General features: G+C 45.5%; 1 protein-coding gene across 2 annotated transcripts in view; it reads right to left on the bottom strand.

Moving 5' to 3' along the window:
• The window catches only part of LOC131558564 (USP6 N-terminal-like protein), a 76134-nt gene that overhangs the window by 16360 nt on the left and 42891 nt on the right, over positions 1-16883 (bottom strand). The window contains exons 3-7 of one of the 2 annotated variants that reach the window (XM_058806389.1): positions 14286-14566; positions 9163-9236; positions 8550-8635; positions 7663-7702; positions 6852-6932 (exon numbers count right to left, since the gene is read on the bottom strand). In XM_058806389.1, coding sequence (XP_058662372.1) covers positions 6852-6932; positions 7663-7702; positions 8550-8635; positions 9163-9228 — 273 coding nt within the window. In that variant the 5' untranslated portion in view covers positions 9229-9236; positions 14286-14566. The other variant, XM_058806390.1, reaches the window with a different exon arrangement.

A 16883-nucleotide genomic window follows, 5' to 3' on the forward strand; every position in this document is an offset into this window, starting at 1 on the left:
CCCTCAGAACCAGGCAATTCCTTGGGAGGGAACAGAGGTGCCAGATTTCAAAGCATAAGAATGAGCTTGGAGCTAAGAAGGGCAGTGCCTGATCAGGCAATCAACTGGAGCTACTGTCACTGCCTGGTACAAATGCCAACCACCTTCAAAATCTCTCTTCTTTTTCCATAGGGTGTTCTGCTTCATGCAATGCACGCTGATGTAAGAGAAGAACTGCAATCCCCAGGGAAGCACAAGATCCTAGCAGAAGGTTTTCTGGATGTGGGCATGCCACATTGCCATTGCCACACCCAACTGAACACCTGCTTCTCTTGCCTTTCCTTTCAGACTCACCTTGCACCACCAGCTCTCTTTTATTTCCAACCTGACTTTTGAAGGTCAGCCTCTCACAAGGACATTAAGACTTTAACCATGGCACTGTGCTGGCTCACAGCCTCCATGAACACAAACTGACACTCATCATTTCCTCAATGTCTTCATGGCAGCATTGTGTTTACTGAGGGCAAAACCCAGGAGTGCTGGTCTTTGTCCCAAAGACTTACAAGACCAGGAGGTAAGACAGGAGGTGGGCTTCAAGCAGATAGGCTAGGGCACAGCAAAGAACTAACACTATCCCAGTCAAAAAAATTATATAAAATAACTGTAGTCTGTAGGACCAGGAGAACCAGATGTTTATGGGAATGCTTTTCCACTCCATTACAATAAATACTTCAGTACTTCTGCTGACAGAGAAAGTGTCAGCAACATATCCTGATCCTGAAAGTATAATGGAAATTCAACATTTAAAATGCCATCCTCAGAACTCCCCAAACGCTTGCTCTGCCCCAAGCATTGCTTAGCACCAGCTGTGAAGGTCCAGTGCATAGCCATGATGAAATCCTGCAGAAATCCTTTACCAGATCCTGCCCTTCCCTCTGTATGCACCAAATAAAAGCTGCCCTCCAAAAGCAACCTCACCAGCAGACAGGCCCATGGAAAGCCACCATCCTGTTCAACTGCATGCTGCATTTCAAGTGGGACATCACTAATTCACCATCTGGACACCCAAAGGCTCACATAAGGAGGTGCTCTAAGGACAGCAAACCTTCATACCATGTGGGGCAGATTCATCCCCATTTCCCAGGAATCATTAAATCACGATGAAAGAAGAGCAATGCATCAAGAGACACAAAACAACAGGATTAGATGAACCACATCCCCAAGTAGTAGGTAAACACAAAAGCCTGGCTTCTGCAAGCACTCATGCCTTTATGAAGCAAAAGCTGGGGCAGAATCAACAAACCAGAATACACAGCAATTCTGACAAGAACAGTAATTCTGAAAAGATTACTTATTTCCAGTGGAATACAAGAGACTGACTGACAGCTGCCAAGGCATATGATGATACTCAGGTCTGTGGGAAGGAAATAATTTTGTTTTGAATTTCCAGAGCTGGTGTTGTTGTACTTTAATGAGTGTAACCCTCAGTGGCATATAGTAATGTCTCTAATGATTTTCTTTGCACAAGTGCTAAAGGAACAGGGGAGGTACAAAACATGCTGAGATGGAACTGAAATGAAATGCCTTCCTTTTATTTACCCAAGGGCTTTCCTCCTCCCACCACCTCCAGACATGAAAGTGATAAAACCTCAGAGCTGTGAGTCACCCAGAAAAAAATGAGCAACTTTTCTTCATCATGAAACTTGAAGGAAAACAGGGAAGTTACCATACAAGTGGTATTTATGATGGGATGAAAAGACAGAGGTAAGACAGCATGTGATGATAACTCCTGTACCACATGGCAGTCAAAAACAGCCCTCAAGATCACTCTCTTTTAAACCACTCAGTGCTTAGAGATGGCAAGAGAGCACCTGGGTCATGTCCCACGCAGGCTGACAGACCAATGCACAGGCTAGAATAACAAACACCATTCTGCTTCACAAAAGGAGATGCTGGTGGTCAAAGCAATGGTTCAAGACACTGTAGAAAGTCTGTGTCAGCCAAGGACTGAAACCACAGTGTCTAAAACTTGCTCCAGATTTTGCCACAGGATCATCTTCCCTCTCCAGGCTTTAACATACACAGCTCATGGCACAGAGGCCATCATCACCCCATCCCTATCTCTCCCCTGCCCACATATTTTCTCTGAGGTAGATGGGATGGGGAAGACTATGGAAGTACAGACTTGAGCTCCATCCTCCTGCACCAGCAGGTTTAGTGGTACTCAAAGGAAATCCTCCACTCCAGGTGAGGATTTGCACAGCTCAGTTCCTCTGAGAAGTACGCAACCATTGTTCCAGGTCTTGAATACAAGGGTTGGAGTCACTGCCTTTAAAGACAGAACATTTTTTTGCAGTAGTAAAGACAGTGAAATTCAAAGATTTGGGACAGGTGGGTTGGTTTTTGAAACAGAATATACACATTGCAGTTCACCTTCACACTTTGGAGTCTGTCACTGTTAACTTCTCAGCCATGTGCATGGATCACTAGGAAAAGACTGAAGAAGCAATGCCCAAATTTTGGGTATCCATGGCAATATCTCCAACACCTTAAAGTGTTGGAGACATATGCTGGATATATGGAAGGGCTTCACAGGGATATCGCCTTCCTCAATTCCTTTAGGACTCAAAGAGTGATCCTTCCAAAGAGAAAGGACTTCTTCACATCCTCTACCAGTGATGCACCAGAGGAACTGAGCTGTGCAAATCCTCACCTGGAGTGGAGGATTTCCTTTGAGTACCACTAAACCTTGCTGACTGATGATGTGGCCATGCAGGATGCTTGGCAGTCTGGACATCAGCACACGTGGCTTTCTTTCTATATGGTTAATGATTGCTCCCAACTCCACTGTTGTGCCTGCAGCTGGAGCCTATGCAGCTATTCCTGATGGGATGCCAGCAAAGCAGGGGCAAAGTTAAGTCCTAAGCTGGTGGGGCATGGGCAGGCATTTACAGTTATTGCCCAGGCTGCCTTTGGAGGAGAGGAAAATGCTACCTGCTGTTCCAAAATGAAAAAAAAAAAAAGGCAAAGCCACAACTCCCAGACACAACCCCCTTTCCTTGCCATGGCATTTGAGGCAGGAGATCTGACTTCAGCCAGCCCTGGCATGACAAATGTCTGCTGGCTGTCCCTGGCATTAGCAGACAGTTCACTCCTGGGGCTTGTGTCAGTCCATACAGATCCCCGATTCATCCTAAACTGCTTTGCTGGCATGCACTGGATTAAGTGCTCTGCACTCCCGTGACCTTAGCAGAGGCAAGGCTTCCCCCCCTGCACAAAGGCATGCTTTGCCTAAAAACCAGACATCTATGACCAAAGACATCCCTCTCTAAAGGTCCCATCCCACATGGCCAGCAGCAAGATGCAGCTTGGAAATGATGCAGAGGTCATATCCTCCTGCTATGACTGATGCTTCTGGCTAAAATCCATTTCAGGGCTATGATGAATAAATTATTCCGCTGTTGCAACACACACAGCACAGCCTTTTTTAACCAGCAAAACTGTGCTGCCTGAACTGTGTAGATTCTTACAAGGCACCAGCCATTTCCCGACCTTCCCAAGCAAAGTCAGGCTGGTGTTTAAACTTGGGTTCAAATCAGGAGTGAAGAGGAGACAGATGTGAGCCTCCCTGTGCTGAACCCTGAATAACACAGTTTAGCACTTCTTTGCAGGTTTGACACACCTTAACTCTGCAAAACAATGTCATCCTTTCAGGGACTCCTTTATTTTTGTACCCTTTCCCTTATGGAAATTCAGCCAGAAAAAAGCACCATTGCATCATTCTAACCCCACCCATATGAGGAATTGTGCTGAGTGTCACTCTTTGCTGATCTTGAAATTAAATCAGATTGTTACAAAATGTGTCTAGAACAGACATGAAGACAGATCTAAGGCAATGATGAGCACAGGGAGCCCCAGGGCATTACTTTAATTAAGATAATCCTATTTGTTGCTCATCCTGAAACAGGTTATGCCAGAAATTACTTCAGTTCCTAGCCAGGCCATTCTAGTCAAGGAACTGTAAAAGGTCCCACTATTTTTTTGTTCAGCCTTGTTTCCAATAATCTGTGACAGTCACGAGACCCAGACTGCCATCAGCAGCATGCAAGGATGCCCACAGGCTGCAGGTGGGGGAACAAGAAGCCAAACCTGCTGCTCTCTGGTGGTGGCTCATGCCAAGGGTCTGGAAAAGCTGCTTGCTTGCCCACTGACAGGTGGCTGCTTCGGGGTCAATGCTCAGGATGGATACACAACCTCACTCCTCCTGCTGGCATTTCACAACACAGGAGATGAGACAACAACCTAAGCCTTGATCAGATACTAAAATGATGTAAAACACAAAGGCTTGCTTGCTAAGTCCCTCTTCATCAAGCACTAGATATGATCAGATGTCTGCCAGCTCCAGCACATGAACAGGGACTGAAAAGGTTGGCCCTTAAGTCCAGGAAGTCTCAGTCTGGAAAATAAGATGGGTTTCTACATCATTCAAGCAGAGTCAAAGTCAGGGCAACTTCCCTGTGAAACTGCTTGCAGTTCCTGCAACAAGATTTCTTTCCCCTCTAATAAAGTACAGCATATCAAAATTAACATCAAAGGGAAGGTTCTTGTTTTCAATAAGAGGATAATTTCAAAGATGACACCTTAGTCATTGTTAAAATAACACAGAGTGGCTGTCTTGTGACATTTGAGTTTTATCATGTCAGCCAAGTGGTGAAAACAAACTTGAAGGAAACATGCAATGCAGATGTGGCAGCCTGAGTACTCAGAGAAGGAACAAAACCAACCCACTCTGCTTTAGAAAAATCAAATCAAGGGCTTGTCACATTTACTTTAGCTAGAACAAAAGACATAGCCTCTGACATGACTGTAATCCCAGCATAAGGTCTTTGAAATGCTACAGTTGAACTGCATCCAGCTGTGGCAGCAGGAATATCTGAGTAGCTTCTATGTTCCTGACACAAGAACATGGGGTTTCACATCTAGGTGTAGGATACAATTTGATTTTACATTTTTTTATTAAAAGAAGGCACACTTTTGTGCTTCTCAGTGTCTTTGCATTTAATGGTGTGTGGCTGCTAGAGACCTTACAGCCTGCACTTGCCTTGGTGCCAGGCAACGGGTGTTAGGCTGGACAGGACTGAAACCAAAGCTCCTTTCTACTCCCCAGGGTCACCAGACTGTTCCTTCCCCGCTTGGGGCCAAGCACTGCTTCTCTCTTTGCTGGGAGAGGGTATGGCCACTTCCGGTGTCCCAGCATGGGACAATGCCACCTCTGTGTGCAAGAGTCATCGACCATTTACAGGCTGTTATTCATAACATCCTTTATTCTACTACAAGAGCTTTCTCATTTTCTAATCCAAAGACCCTCAAAACCCACTTGTCAGTCTGAGCCTTTGCCAGCCAGCAGGTCTGAGTGACACCAGCTACAGTGTGCTTAACACCCCAATAATTATGAAGGGAAATCCAAAACAGACAGTGATCAGAGACTGCTACTGCTCCCCATCACTCATGCTGGATCCTGCCTGTCCTCACCATCTGACCCAGGAAATCCAAGGTGTGCTAAAACCACTCATCATCACCCACCCCACACACCCTCCAGGACCTGAAGGAATTCCCTGTACCCTGCTGGAATTTGGTGGTTTATCCACAAGGTCACTAACCAATTAGTGCTAACTTCTAATTAGAAAGAACCAAGTCACAGGAGAGCCTCTGATTTTGCCCGTGGAGCAGCACTGATTAACAAAGTAATTAGAACCACCCTGAAGTGAACAGAAGGATTATAAAACCCCAAGCCCACCTCCACCCCATCCCTGCTGTCATTAAGATGATTTTTTTTTCTGGTTTTGGTTTTTTTTTTTGAAGAGCGAGACTAGAACTCATCTTTGGCTGGCTGAACAGGACATGACTCCTGACAGCTGAGCAAGGAGGATGCTCTGCTCAATGTTGTCCCTACAGCTATGCAAATATTCTTCAGGTATTTCTTTCCACTTAGCCTTTTTAACCAAGCTCAAATTTCTCCTAAGGACTCCCAACAGGAGCTAGAAGCTGTCCAGCCAAACACCCCACTCCTGCTAAACACGAAGGCTTCAAAGGCCATGGCAACAAGGCAATGCCAGGCTTCATCTCTCTCCTGTGCAAAGTGCTGCAAGCAGAGCAGGTCAGACACAATACTCCTTACACAGCAAGGGTCTTGTCATTAGGTTCAAAGTGTTTTTTGTTTCAAGAGGTTTGTAAGGGGAACATAAAACAGATACTATTTATTAAAAACAATTCAGTTTTGAAGTGGTGGTTGGTGCAGAGTTCATTTTAACACCAAAGCAAGACATAATGTTGGTGTCTCCCTCCTTGATTTCCAGACAGGTGTACACAATATGAAACCTAAGTGGCTTCTCACAGGCACAGCTAAGAGCAAAATACAAAATCTAAGCATTGTTCTAGACAAATAATTCTTCCCCCAGGGAGAAGTACAAGGAATATCAACTGGGCTGTATCAGTCACAGCTCCCATATCATTTCCAGGAGGTGGAAACACAGAAGCAACTGACGGCGTGCACTGCCCTCTGCTCTCACCGGGCAGGGAGCCAGCTGGGCACACAAGCACCCTTGCTGTGCTTCTGCTTGCACAGGTGCAAGTGCAAAAATGGCATCAGCATTTAGGAAAACCTTTTTAATGCCATGTAAGTCAGAACAGGACATTTACCTCAACTGGTAACCCAGAAATTTCTAGGAAAGCTTTAAAATATTGAAGATAACAAGTAGAATCAGGCAATGTTCCAGAGATCTCTGGTTTTTCTGTAAACTTTTTGAAAGCCTGACTCATCATAAGGATCCATCACACCCACCCTTCCAGACACACACTCTTTTCCTCCTTACCTTGTCACTATTTCTGTATTTGCCCCACTTCTTCAGCATCTTAAGCCACTTGTCCACACGTTCTATTTCCTGCTGTTTTTGCTGGCACAAGGGAGAAGAAAAGACAAATTTAAGGAAAAAAAGCCCCAGGAGATGCCTCTTGAAAACACGAAACTTCATCCTCTTAGGTTTAAACTTCTATGCAAAGATCTCACATCAGGGATGGGAATAATCTACAGGTGCGTGCAGAAACTGCTAATTTCAGCACTTGGTAATTAAAAGCAGCATTGGTGAAAATGACAAGACACAGAGGCTTAACATAGAGAAAGCATTCCCAGGAGTATTTCCTGACAATAAAAATCTTTGCAGGTCCAGCTAGACTCAAATCCTATCACTGTATCAGATCAGAAGAAATGTGATTCAGTCCCACTTAGCAAGGTTCTACCAGAGGACATGCTCACCTCTCAGGGGAGATGAGGATGGAAGTGATGGTTACCTACAACTTCCACCATCCTCCCTTGCACATGCAGTCCCCTTTACGAGCCACAGCTGCTGAGCACTGTGCCAAAGCAGAGGGAAAAGCCCAATATTGCTTTAAGAGGTGCTTTTTCAGTGCCATGTGGAGGAGGAAAATTGTCTGACCAAGGAAAATAAAAGCTCCAACAGCTGGACATCGTGCAGAGTCCCCACCTGTGGGCGAGCAGCAGTGACCAGTGGGTGCTGGCTGCCTGCTTTGCTCTTACTTGCTCACTTGTTTCCTCAAAAAACATTCCCTCCCCAGCTGGTGTGAAAAGGATGCCACATCCATGAAGACAGAGCTGGCAGCTCTCACCTTCTCCTCCAAGGCGGTGCGGGTTGGCAGCTCCTGCTCGCTGGAAAAGCAAGGGGTCACTGGTTACTCCATGGGCAAGAAAGGCTGTGGGGGAGCACAGGCTGCTGCAGCTCATGGACCACCTCAGACACTTGAGGGGGTATGTCCTGGGGACTTTGTGCCCTTCCTACACCTGTCCCCAGTATGAAAGAGGCAGGGGAAGCATCATCCAAAATCCCACCACCCAACAGGAGCTCTAGGGGGTAATCGAGCATTGGACATAACTAGAAATCCTGGGCACATATCTCCTCTTCAATACACACATGATCAGCAATTTAAAGGGTGGGGAAGCAGAATTTCTAGACAGCAATTGCTTAAAACCTCCCTCCTACACACAGAACACCTACTATTGTAACTTCTGTTAAGCATCAGAATAAAAATAGTTATTTTTAAGCATTTTTCCCAGGCACAGGGTATGTAATTCATGTGTGCCTTGGTTAGGATGGAGATTTCTAAAGGAAAGGTTTCCTAAGGGAACCAAAGATGGTCAGCTATCTTTTCTGGTCTCTTCCTATTCCTCCCTGAATCATCAGGTGCAAACATAAGGGTCTCTATCTCTGTGGCACACACAGAGGCACAGGAACACCAGCCTGCACCTTCTAACGCCAGGCTTGTGGTAGGAAGCCATTTCTGAGCCTTGTCTTGCAGCAGATGCAAAGCACCAGGGTCTGCACATGCACAGTTAAGGAAGGAGGCCCATTTAGTCTTTCCTCCTGCCTTTGGGATTGATCAAGCCAAGCCACAGAGCAGCTTATGGGAGAGATGCTGGCCCAGTCATGCTCAGTGCAGAAGGATGGTCCACACACACACAGAGATCAGAGAGGAAAGGAGAGGGCAGGAGCACTTACTGCAGGAATCCAAACCGGTCTGTAACTTTGTAGAGAGTGAAATCGGCATCTTCCCATTGGTCAATCTGAGCTCCTTCCTGTCTGCCCTGAAAGCAGAAAGGATACCTGTGAGCTGTCCCAGTACCAGGAATGGCCCAGTGCCTGCATCCTGCCCCCAAAGCCTGTAGACTACATCCCTCTCTCCTGAATGATAAAAGGTACAGAACCAGGAGAGCAAAACCTGCACTAAAGAGCCAAATTCAAGGCAGAGAAAAATGCCAAGTTCAGCCTATCCAGCATTCCATGTGTGCCTCTGCTAGAGGCTGGGAAAAGCTGTACATCAGAAAAAACAGTGTTGTTGGGCATAAGCCATCCTGGTGTTAAGGGAGCACTGAAGCATCAGAATCTCAGCACCTTTCAGTATCTATGCTGAGCACACATGGGACCCTCAGTAAACTCCAGGGATGTAGTGAGAGGGGATGTATAGGAAGGGAGAGCTGGCATGAAGCCTAGTTGCATGAGGGTTACTGGGACGATGCCTGCAGGGAGGCAAAAGTTCTTATTTGATGCATTCCTAATAGATTAAACAGCTTCAGCCCCAGCCAGCATGCTGGGGAGGGGCACGAGGTGGTACCTTCTCATACTTGGCGACGATTTCTGCTTTTTCCTGCGCTATTAAAGACTCTATATCCTTCTTCATATCAGAAGCTGTAAGGGAAAAAAAAAAAGCAGGAGGGAGGGGAAAGGAGATAAGTAAATGTGTACACAGCATGTGAAATATTTTAGGAAAGTGCTAATACAAAAAACGTGTACTGACAATTTTAGCTTCCAGCCATATCCCACAGCTAAAATTAGGCTGAGGTTGCACAGTGCTGCACAGAGTTTGTGGAGCTTGCCTGCACACAGCAGGACTGCCAGCTCCCTGCTCCCTGCACTGGGACAGCCCAGCCCGAGCAAGGGGGGCTTGCCTTTGTTCCCAGGCACACACATGGCAGTGTGGAAGACATGGCTTTTAAATGGAGACACGCAAGGCAGCCACAGAGTGCTGGCCCAGCACAGCACAGGCGCCAGCCAGGCGCTGCTTGGCACAGCACCCACATGCATGACAGCAAACCACTGGCTCTGGATGGGAAGCCAGGAGATGCCCTGTAGGGGCATCCAGAGGCAGATTTAACGTCAAAGAAGAAATTGAAAAAAGTTTTTGCCTACTGAAGTGTGCATGAGAGAAGTGAATTGGCCTCTAGATGATTACCTTCTGTACAGAACTCCAAAAGAAAACAACACAGCAGCAAGATGTCCCCACCTATGCTGAGAAGGACCAGTCTTGGTCTAAGCAAGACCCAGTCCAGGTCCCAGGGGTCTGTGCCCACTGCTCTGCTTCATCCATACACATACCTATGAGCAAGGTAAGTTCCCACATCAAACACAACTTGAGTGTCGTCCTGTGCAAGCCCAAAGAAGCATCCTCCCTGTCAAGCCATAACCAGTTCCTCATTCACCAAAGGTGGAATTAACACACCAAGGAGAAAATGTAGGCAGACAAAACCCCCAGGGAAGGGGGTTATATAATCAGGGCTCTTTCATGACCTGCTATCAGACAGCAGCACAGGCATGGCACCACTTCATACTCATCCATTCAGACACTGGAAAAATGCAAATTCTTCAAATTCATACCAGGATTGGGTGTATCTTTCCCTCTTACTGACTCCACAATCAAAACAGCACAAGGACAGAAATATTAAAGTGTATTTCGTTATTTTATTTTTCCAAGCTGCAGCTCCTATTTCAAATGTGAACTACATTTTAATCACAGTTTAATTTTCTAATGTAGCAAGGTCTGAGTAACTGTCTCACCATGTCACCTAATACTTCTGCATCTCCTGCTTCTCACATCTCCTGTGAAACTTATAAGCAATTTCACTCCCCAGTTCTGACTTTGTTGTTGTTGTTGTTTCAACAAATTCCAATGATGTCTTTTACATGCTGCTAAAAATACAAATATTCTGCAGGCTACAAGGGAAAAATAAACTGTATGTCAGATTAAATGGTCAATTTTTCAAGACACTTATAAAGTGAAAACTATTCTGAACATCTCTGACCACACTCTAAAAGAATAACAAAGGAAGAGCAGCTTGGTACCACGGGAGGATTTACACGGCAAGAACATATATATTTTGGCATTCACCTCTGCAAAAGCCTCTCTGCAGCCAGAAACACCAGACTTTTGCAAAGGAGCCAGTTTTTAATCTCATCCCGGGAATATGTATATTTGTTTTCTCTTTCTATAAAACTGCAAAAGACCAAATTTAGGAAAAAACTTGAAAGCAGAGCAAATGCTTGATGGCAGTGGGAAGGCTGGAGATGGCAAGAGGCTTCAGCAGCCTTGGGGTGTGACCACAGTGCTGCTGCTTGGAGAGCACAGAGACGGCGCTGCGCTCAATGAGGGGGTTGGCAAAGTGCTCTGGAGAGGGAACAGAACATGGCTTAGCTCTGTACCAGCAGATATTGAAGAGAGTATGTTTATTATTTAATTCTGCATGTGCTCAAACTCCAGAGTAGTTTTGACATCATGATGTTATACAGCCTTTGCTTGAGGGAAATGACACCTTGTGTACATGGAAATTACTGAGATTTATTTTCTGAAGGATTTGATGAAACACATAATTTTTTTACTTGTTGTAAACAGGCCTCCTATAAATAGGAACAGGCTGTACTATACCTGCCATGCTTCTTCATATACTTATGTATGACTGCATACTTTTTTTTTAATATACCACTCAAATTACTTTCTCAACCCTGCCACCCAATTTTCTCCTGAGAGTAATGTATTTTCTTAGCAAAGAGTTTTTTTTTCCATGACAAACACACAACATGAAGCTGCTATGAACAGGAATAGTACAGAAATGTGAACTATGCAACAATGGTATTAGATAGTTAACTAGGACATAAGCAACAGAAAGCCCTGAACCATGCACATTTAAATTCAACCCCGAAACAAAGTTATGAACTAGCTCCTTTTAAAAAGAATTATGTGAAAACATCCACAATCTGTCATCTCACACTGACACTTGCAGCTTCCAGGCTACGATTTAAGGAAGTAAAAATTATCACCAACTACAGTAAGCCTAAAAATGTTTACTGAAAATGCACTTTACTGCCAACCCACATTAAACATTATCTAGCTATCAACAAACCTGAAATAAAATACCCAATTTTTGAATGAAAGCAACTTTCCTTGAATTAATTCACCAGCTGGAATCTCAAATATTGGCAGCAAGAAGAAAGTATCGGCATCAAAAATCTAAGACTTCATGTTAAAATTGTTCTCCATAAATCAGATTTACTGTTATACCTTTCCCACAAGCCCCGTATTTTTCCAGTCAGATCTGCCAAGCTCCCATTGCCCCACATGGGATTGCACCCGCCAGGACCAGCCTGGCTGGGAGAGGGGAACCTCTGTCCAGCAGCCACCAGCCCAGCTCTGCAGCCCTGCTCACTGCCCAGGAGAACTGAGCATTTCCCATGGCCCAGCAGCAGTGCTCCCTGTGACACAGCCCAGGACACACACACGTCCCCTGTCACCCCCAGCCACAACACCATGTCACACGCTTATCAATTCATCAGCAATCACCCTGCCAGTGCTTGACAGATGGGCTTTTGAAATGAAAATATCAGCAAAGTCTCTTCTTAGGAAACACAGCACAGCAACATGTTCTCAGTCTCAGCCTGGATTTGAGGATATTCTGGAACCCAGATTTTAAATCTTTTGTACTGTAGAACAGTATCTACTCAAGCCATTTGAGATTAAGATTACATGTTTGTAGTTGGTTTCTATTTGGTGGAAGGTCATTGAAAAAGCAGAAATGGGTTTAGGTGAATATGTGCTCTCATTCTGACTATGTCCACTTAACTTTAAATAGAGACTGCTGCTAGGAGAAGAAAAAAGGCAAGTTTTGACACACCATACTTCACTACCACTCCGGCCTCTATCAGAGTGAAACTGCTGCTCTGGAATAAGGTAAAAAAGGTTACTTACTACACTGCTGAAACACAACAAGTCACCGTTCCTGTTTCATGTTCTATTTTAAAAGCACATTTAAACATAGCATTTTATGTCTTTAGCCATCTATGGTACCAGCCTGCAATTTTTGCTTTAGGGGAACAGTTTTAAAGGAAAAGCATAGACATCTATGCAAGTGAAAATGCTTATATACATCTGCTAAGAGGCAAAAGCCTCTCACAAGGTACACCTGTAGTCTGCACCACCTCCCAGCAAAGCACTTTGAAAGCAACAACTCACTTGTAAAGCTTCCACTAGTTGTAACAGTGACTCACACACTGGCACGCCCTGGAATAAAACTGGCCATGCAGGGAAAGCAACTAAAGCAAGCTGTGAGAAGTTGAGTAAGCCCCATCAGGGCTTTCTGAGTGCATGAAACAGGCACCTTGACACACTTCAAATCACACAGGCAAAGGGCTTGAAGCAACCTGCCCATCCTGGCTGCCTGGTAGAACGCGGGGGGACAGTCAGCAGCTGCAAGCCAAGAGAAGCTGTCATCAGAGGCTCTTTTCCCACATGCCCAAAGCCTTTCAGAAGCAAAGCCACAGCATTACACCACTGCACACACCTACCATGCACAGCCAAAGTGATCATGGCTTTGGGACTGCTCCACCACAGCCTGAGGAAACCTCAAAGCCCCCCAGGGCACCCAGGAGGGTCTGTGGGCTCTTACAGGTGGGCCCAGGCATGCCTGGCTGTGTGCCCATGAGGTGACAAGCCAAGGAGGAAGAGATGGCCACGTGCTGCTGACTGCAGGCAGAGCTTTTGCTTTGTGAGAACCAACCCCAGGCAGAAGTCAACCTGCTCCTGAGGCCGTGGTGCAAGACAGGCCAGCATCCCCATCTCCAGTGTTGCAGCTGCTGCAGCAATTTTTACTAGACCCGTAAATTTCTACTCCAAGACAGACAACACATTCAGTGCACTTGCATCAAGGGCTTCTACTGATCCCCCTGTGCAGATTCTCTCTCATTAACAAACCCAGCCTGCAAACATCCTGGCCAGCACCAGCTTCAAAACACTTCACTGGACTGTGCATCTCTGACCTTAGCTCAATTCCGGCACACAATTACATCCCTGCTAGCAGAAAGGAAATCAAGACCTGCACTCACAAAGTGAATTACAGCTTCAGGAATGAAATTACTATCCAGCAGGATGAACCAAGATACAGGAGATCCTGTTTGCATATTTATTTCCTTGACTACGACACAGGAGAACACAAGCAAGCTTTTTTGTTTGTTCGTTTTAAGAGCATAAGGAGCACTAAGCCAGCTGAATTGCAGGAAGGTTTGTTTTAACTGTCTTGGGGTCTTTGAAAATGACTGCCCATAGATCACTTTAGATGAATCACAGATGTGCTACAGAAAGTTCAAATGATCTCCTGTCCTAGTAAACTTGCATTGTATCTGAAATTGCACTGGATGCTGGGCTGGATAAAACCAGAGTCACCTCCCTCAGCAGAGGTAGTGGGAACACCAAGAGAGAAGCTCCACTGCAACTCACTTTGATGCCACCAGCAATTACCCCAACAAACCAGAGCATCCAGCATCATTGTAGATGAGATCCTGCTGATGTACTAGCACGTGTAACCACTATACATGACAGCCCTCAGTGCAATTCTCATTTGCTCCTGAGCCAGTTTATAAGATTGGAAAAGACAGGATGAAAACATAACCCAGCTCCAAGCAATGAGCCCTTACCTGAGCCTTGTATCAGGTGCCAAGATTCATCAGTTCAGCTGGAGTTGTCCACTCCCCTGAAGGCATCTATGTGGCAGGAGGCAGTGGTCTCTGCTGCAGGGTGGTGAGGACCCCCAGTTGCCACAGCCCACCAGCCAAAAGCCCTTTGGCTCACCCCCAGGGCCCCAGCTTCATGTGGCTGATCTCCACCCTCGTCCTCTGCCACGTGAGAGCTCACCACAGGTGGCTGGGAGAAGAGGCAAGGCAGGAGGCAATCCACACTCTCTTGTCCCCCAGGCTCACTGCAAAGGAAATAACAAGTTGATCAGTTTTCCAGTTCTGGGACAGCAAAGGCACCATCCTTTACCAGCACAGGGGTCTTTGAACACAGAGGAAAGGAAGGTTCCTTTGGAGCTCGTGGGGAAGGAATAGGCTGTAACTACAGGGCATACAATGGCAGAAAGTAAACTGCACTTGTATGCATTGCAAAAACACCCTGCTGTGGATTTTCTTGCCATTTGCCATGCAGGTTAGGTCCCAGGATTTCCTGTGACGGTCTTAGAGCCCAACACACCTTTATACCAGCAGGCATGTGGCACTGGTAGCTCAGCAGGCAGAAGATGCCCCCCACCCAAGCCAAAGGCACAGTATTACATTCTACTCCAGGTAATCCAATGTTATGTTGCCCCCAAGAAGGGCTGCAATGGAGGGTTCAGGCCATTCCTTCAGGACTCGGGTCAGGTTAAGACCAAGACACATGACTGACTTGCATGGTACAAGAGCTGGCACCAGCTGTGCCACCTGAGCCACCTTCCAGCACTGGCAGTTCTCCTTGATACATCCAAACAGCTACACAGTCCAAAGGACAGCAGAGCCCAACACAGAGCTATCACTTACAAAAACCAACTTTTTAGTTCTCACCTTCAGAAACTCAGAGAAGCAACATGGTAATTCGACAAGTGTGAAATCAAGACAGCATCCCAATGCATGACACACTGCTTGAAATCAGCAAGCACTGGGCAGAGGAAGCACAGCTCACTTCTGCCATGAGCTGCAACTTTAATAACACCACCTCTCTTCCAATCCCCCTCACAAACACCAGGAAATGGACTTTTCCACACAACCCTGAGCTGTCCTGTGCTGATTTTCCCTGTTGTCACCTCTCCAGCACTCAGACACAATGACTTGGAGGCCCTAAAGTGCAGAAGGCCTCACACACTTTCAGAGGTGGCCACCATTATAACCAAGCAATCCATTACACAGATTATACTTTATATGTTATCACCTAGTATATTATAATGTGTCTTACACACATTCAAGGCAGATTACACACATTTGCCTCTGTTCTCCCAGTTTGCACCAAGCTTTTACAGTACAATTGCAAGCTGTGGTGACAAGACTGCTGCTAGACTACAGCAATATCAAAAACCCCAAATAAATTAGCCAAGTCTTCTAGATACAGAAATAACTAAAAAGCCATGTAAGCCTGCAACTTTATGCTACCCACCCCCTCAACATGAGCAGCACTAGCAATAAATAAAACCTCTCTTAACCCTCTCCCCACCATCCCTCTTGCTTTGCTCCCAGTACTTACACCCCGCTCTCATTCTCACACACGTTTTTGGTGCTGTGCCTTGGCGCTCTTCTCCCCAAGGATGGAGCTGGGAGGAGATAAACAGGAGGGCTGATAAAGAGCTTTGGTCTCCTCCCTGCTTATGCTCAGTGAGCCCAGCCTTGGTGCTTCTGCACAGCTCAGTTGTTGCAAAGTCAGAAGATGCAGCTTTAGACTAAACCCTCTGAACAGAGCAGTAAGTCTATAAGCAAATTCTTTGTCAGCTTCTATTTTTAGACCTCATAGGGAATAAAGGAGCACCCAAGTATTTTTTAAACTCTTTTTAATGTAAGCTCATCTTCTAGAGACAACAATAGCCAAAAAAAATAAAATCCAGACAAAGGACTGCACAAAAATAAAAGATGCATGAGTTATTTTCAAAAGCATCATTATTTAAATGATTTTTCATTTGAAAAAAATAAGCAGACTGAAGAATGCAAAGGTCCACATGCTTCTTTTGGGAATTGATGAATTGAAGATTAATTTTCTCTCTGCATTCCCTCATTTTTTTTATTCCAGTGTCTATAAAAAAGGAAAAAAATAAAAAGCCAGAGGGGGGAAAAAAAAATTCTCTTTTTCAGGTGATGCACTGACCTGGAAGGGAACTATATCAACACAGAGCTTAGTAACGGGCTTCTTCTGTTTGCTTAAGACTGGAAAAGCAGTTTGCATTTCTTTAACCATAAACTAAAGGAAGCTACAATGATGGTCATTCTCCACTTGGACATGCATTCCTCTTAAAACACTGTATTTTATTCTTTATTGTACATGTAGCAACACCACAGGACATGCTACTCTTCCCTTGTCATTCTTGCCTTCAGCTATACTTGGCAATTTTGGGTAAGCTAAAGGCTCCTTTTGCTATTTCAAACTTTCCCTGGTTCTGGCATGGCAGGGCACAGTCAGCTAGAGGCCACCTACCCCCAACATGTGCCCAAAGCAGCAGGGTGAGGACACGTGTCCTGGCTGGTACCCAGGATGTCACCCTGGGCACTGTGGAGTTAGTG

This window comes from Ammospiza caudacuta, chromosome 6 (genome assembly GCF_027887145.1).
Source record: "Ammospiza caudacuta isolate bAmmCau1 chromosome 6, bAmmCau1.pri, whole genome shotgun sequence".
In the NCBI taxonomy this organism is placed as follows: Eukaryota; Metazoa; Chordata; class Aves; order Passeriformes; family Passerellidae; genus Ammospiza; species Ammospiza caudacuta.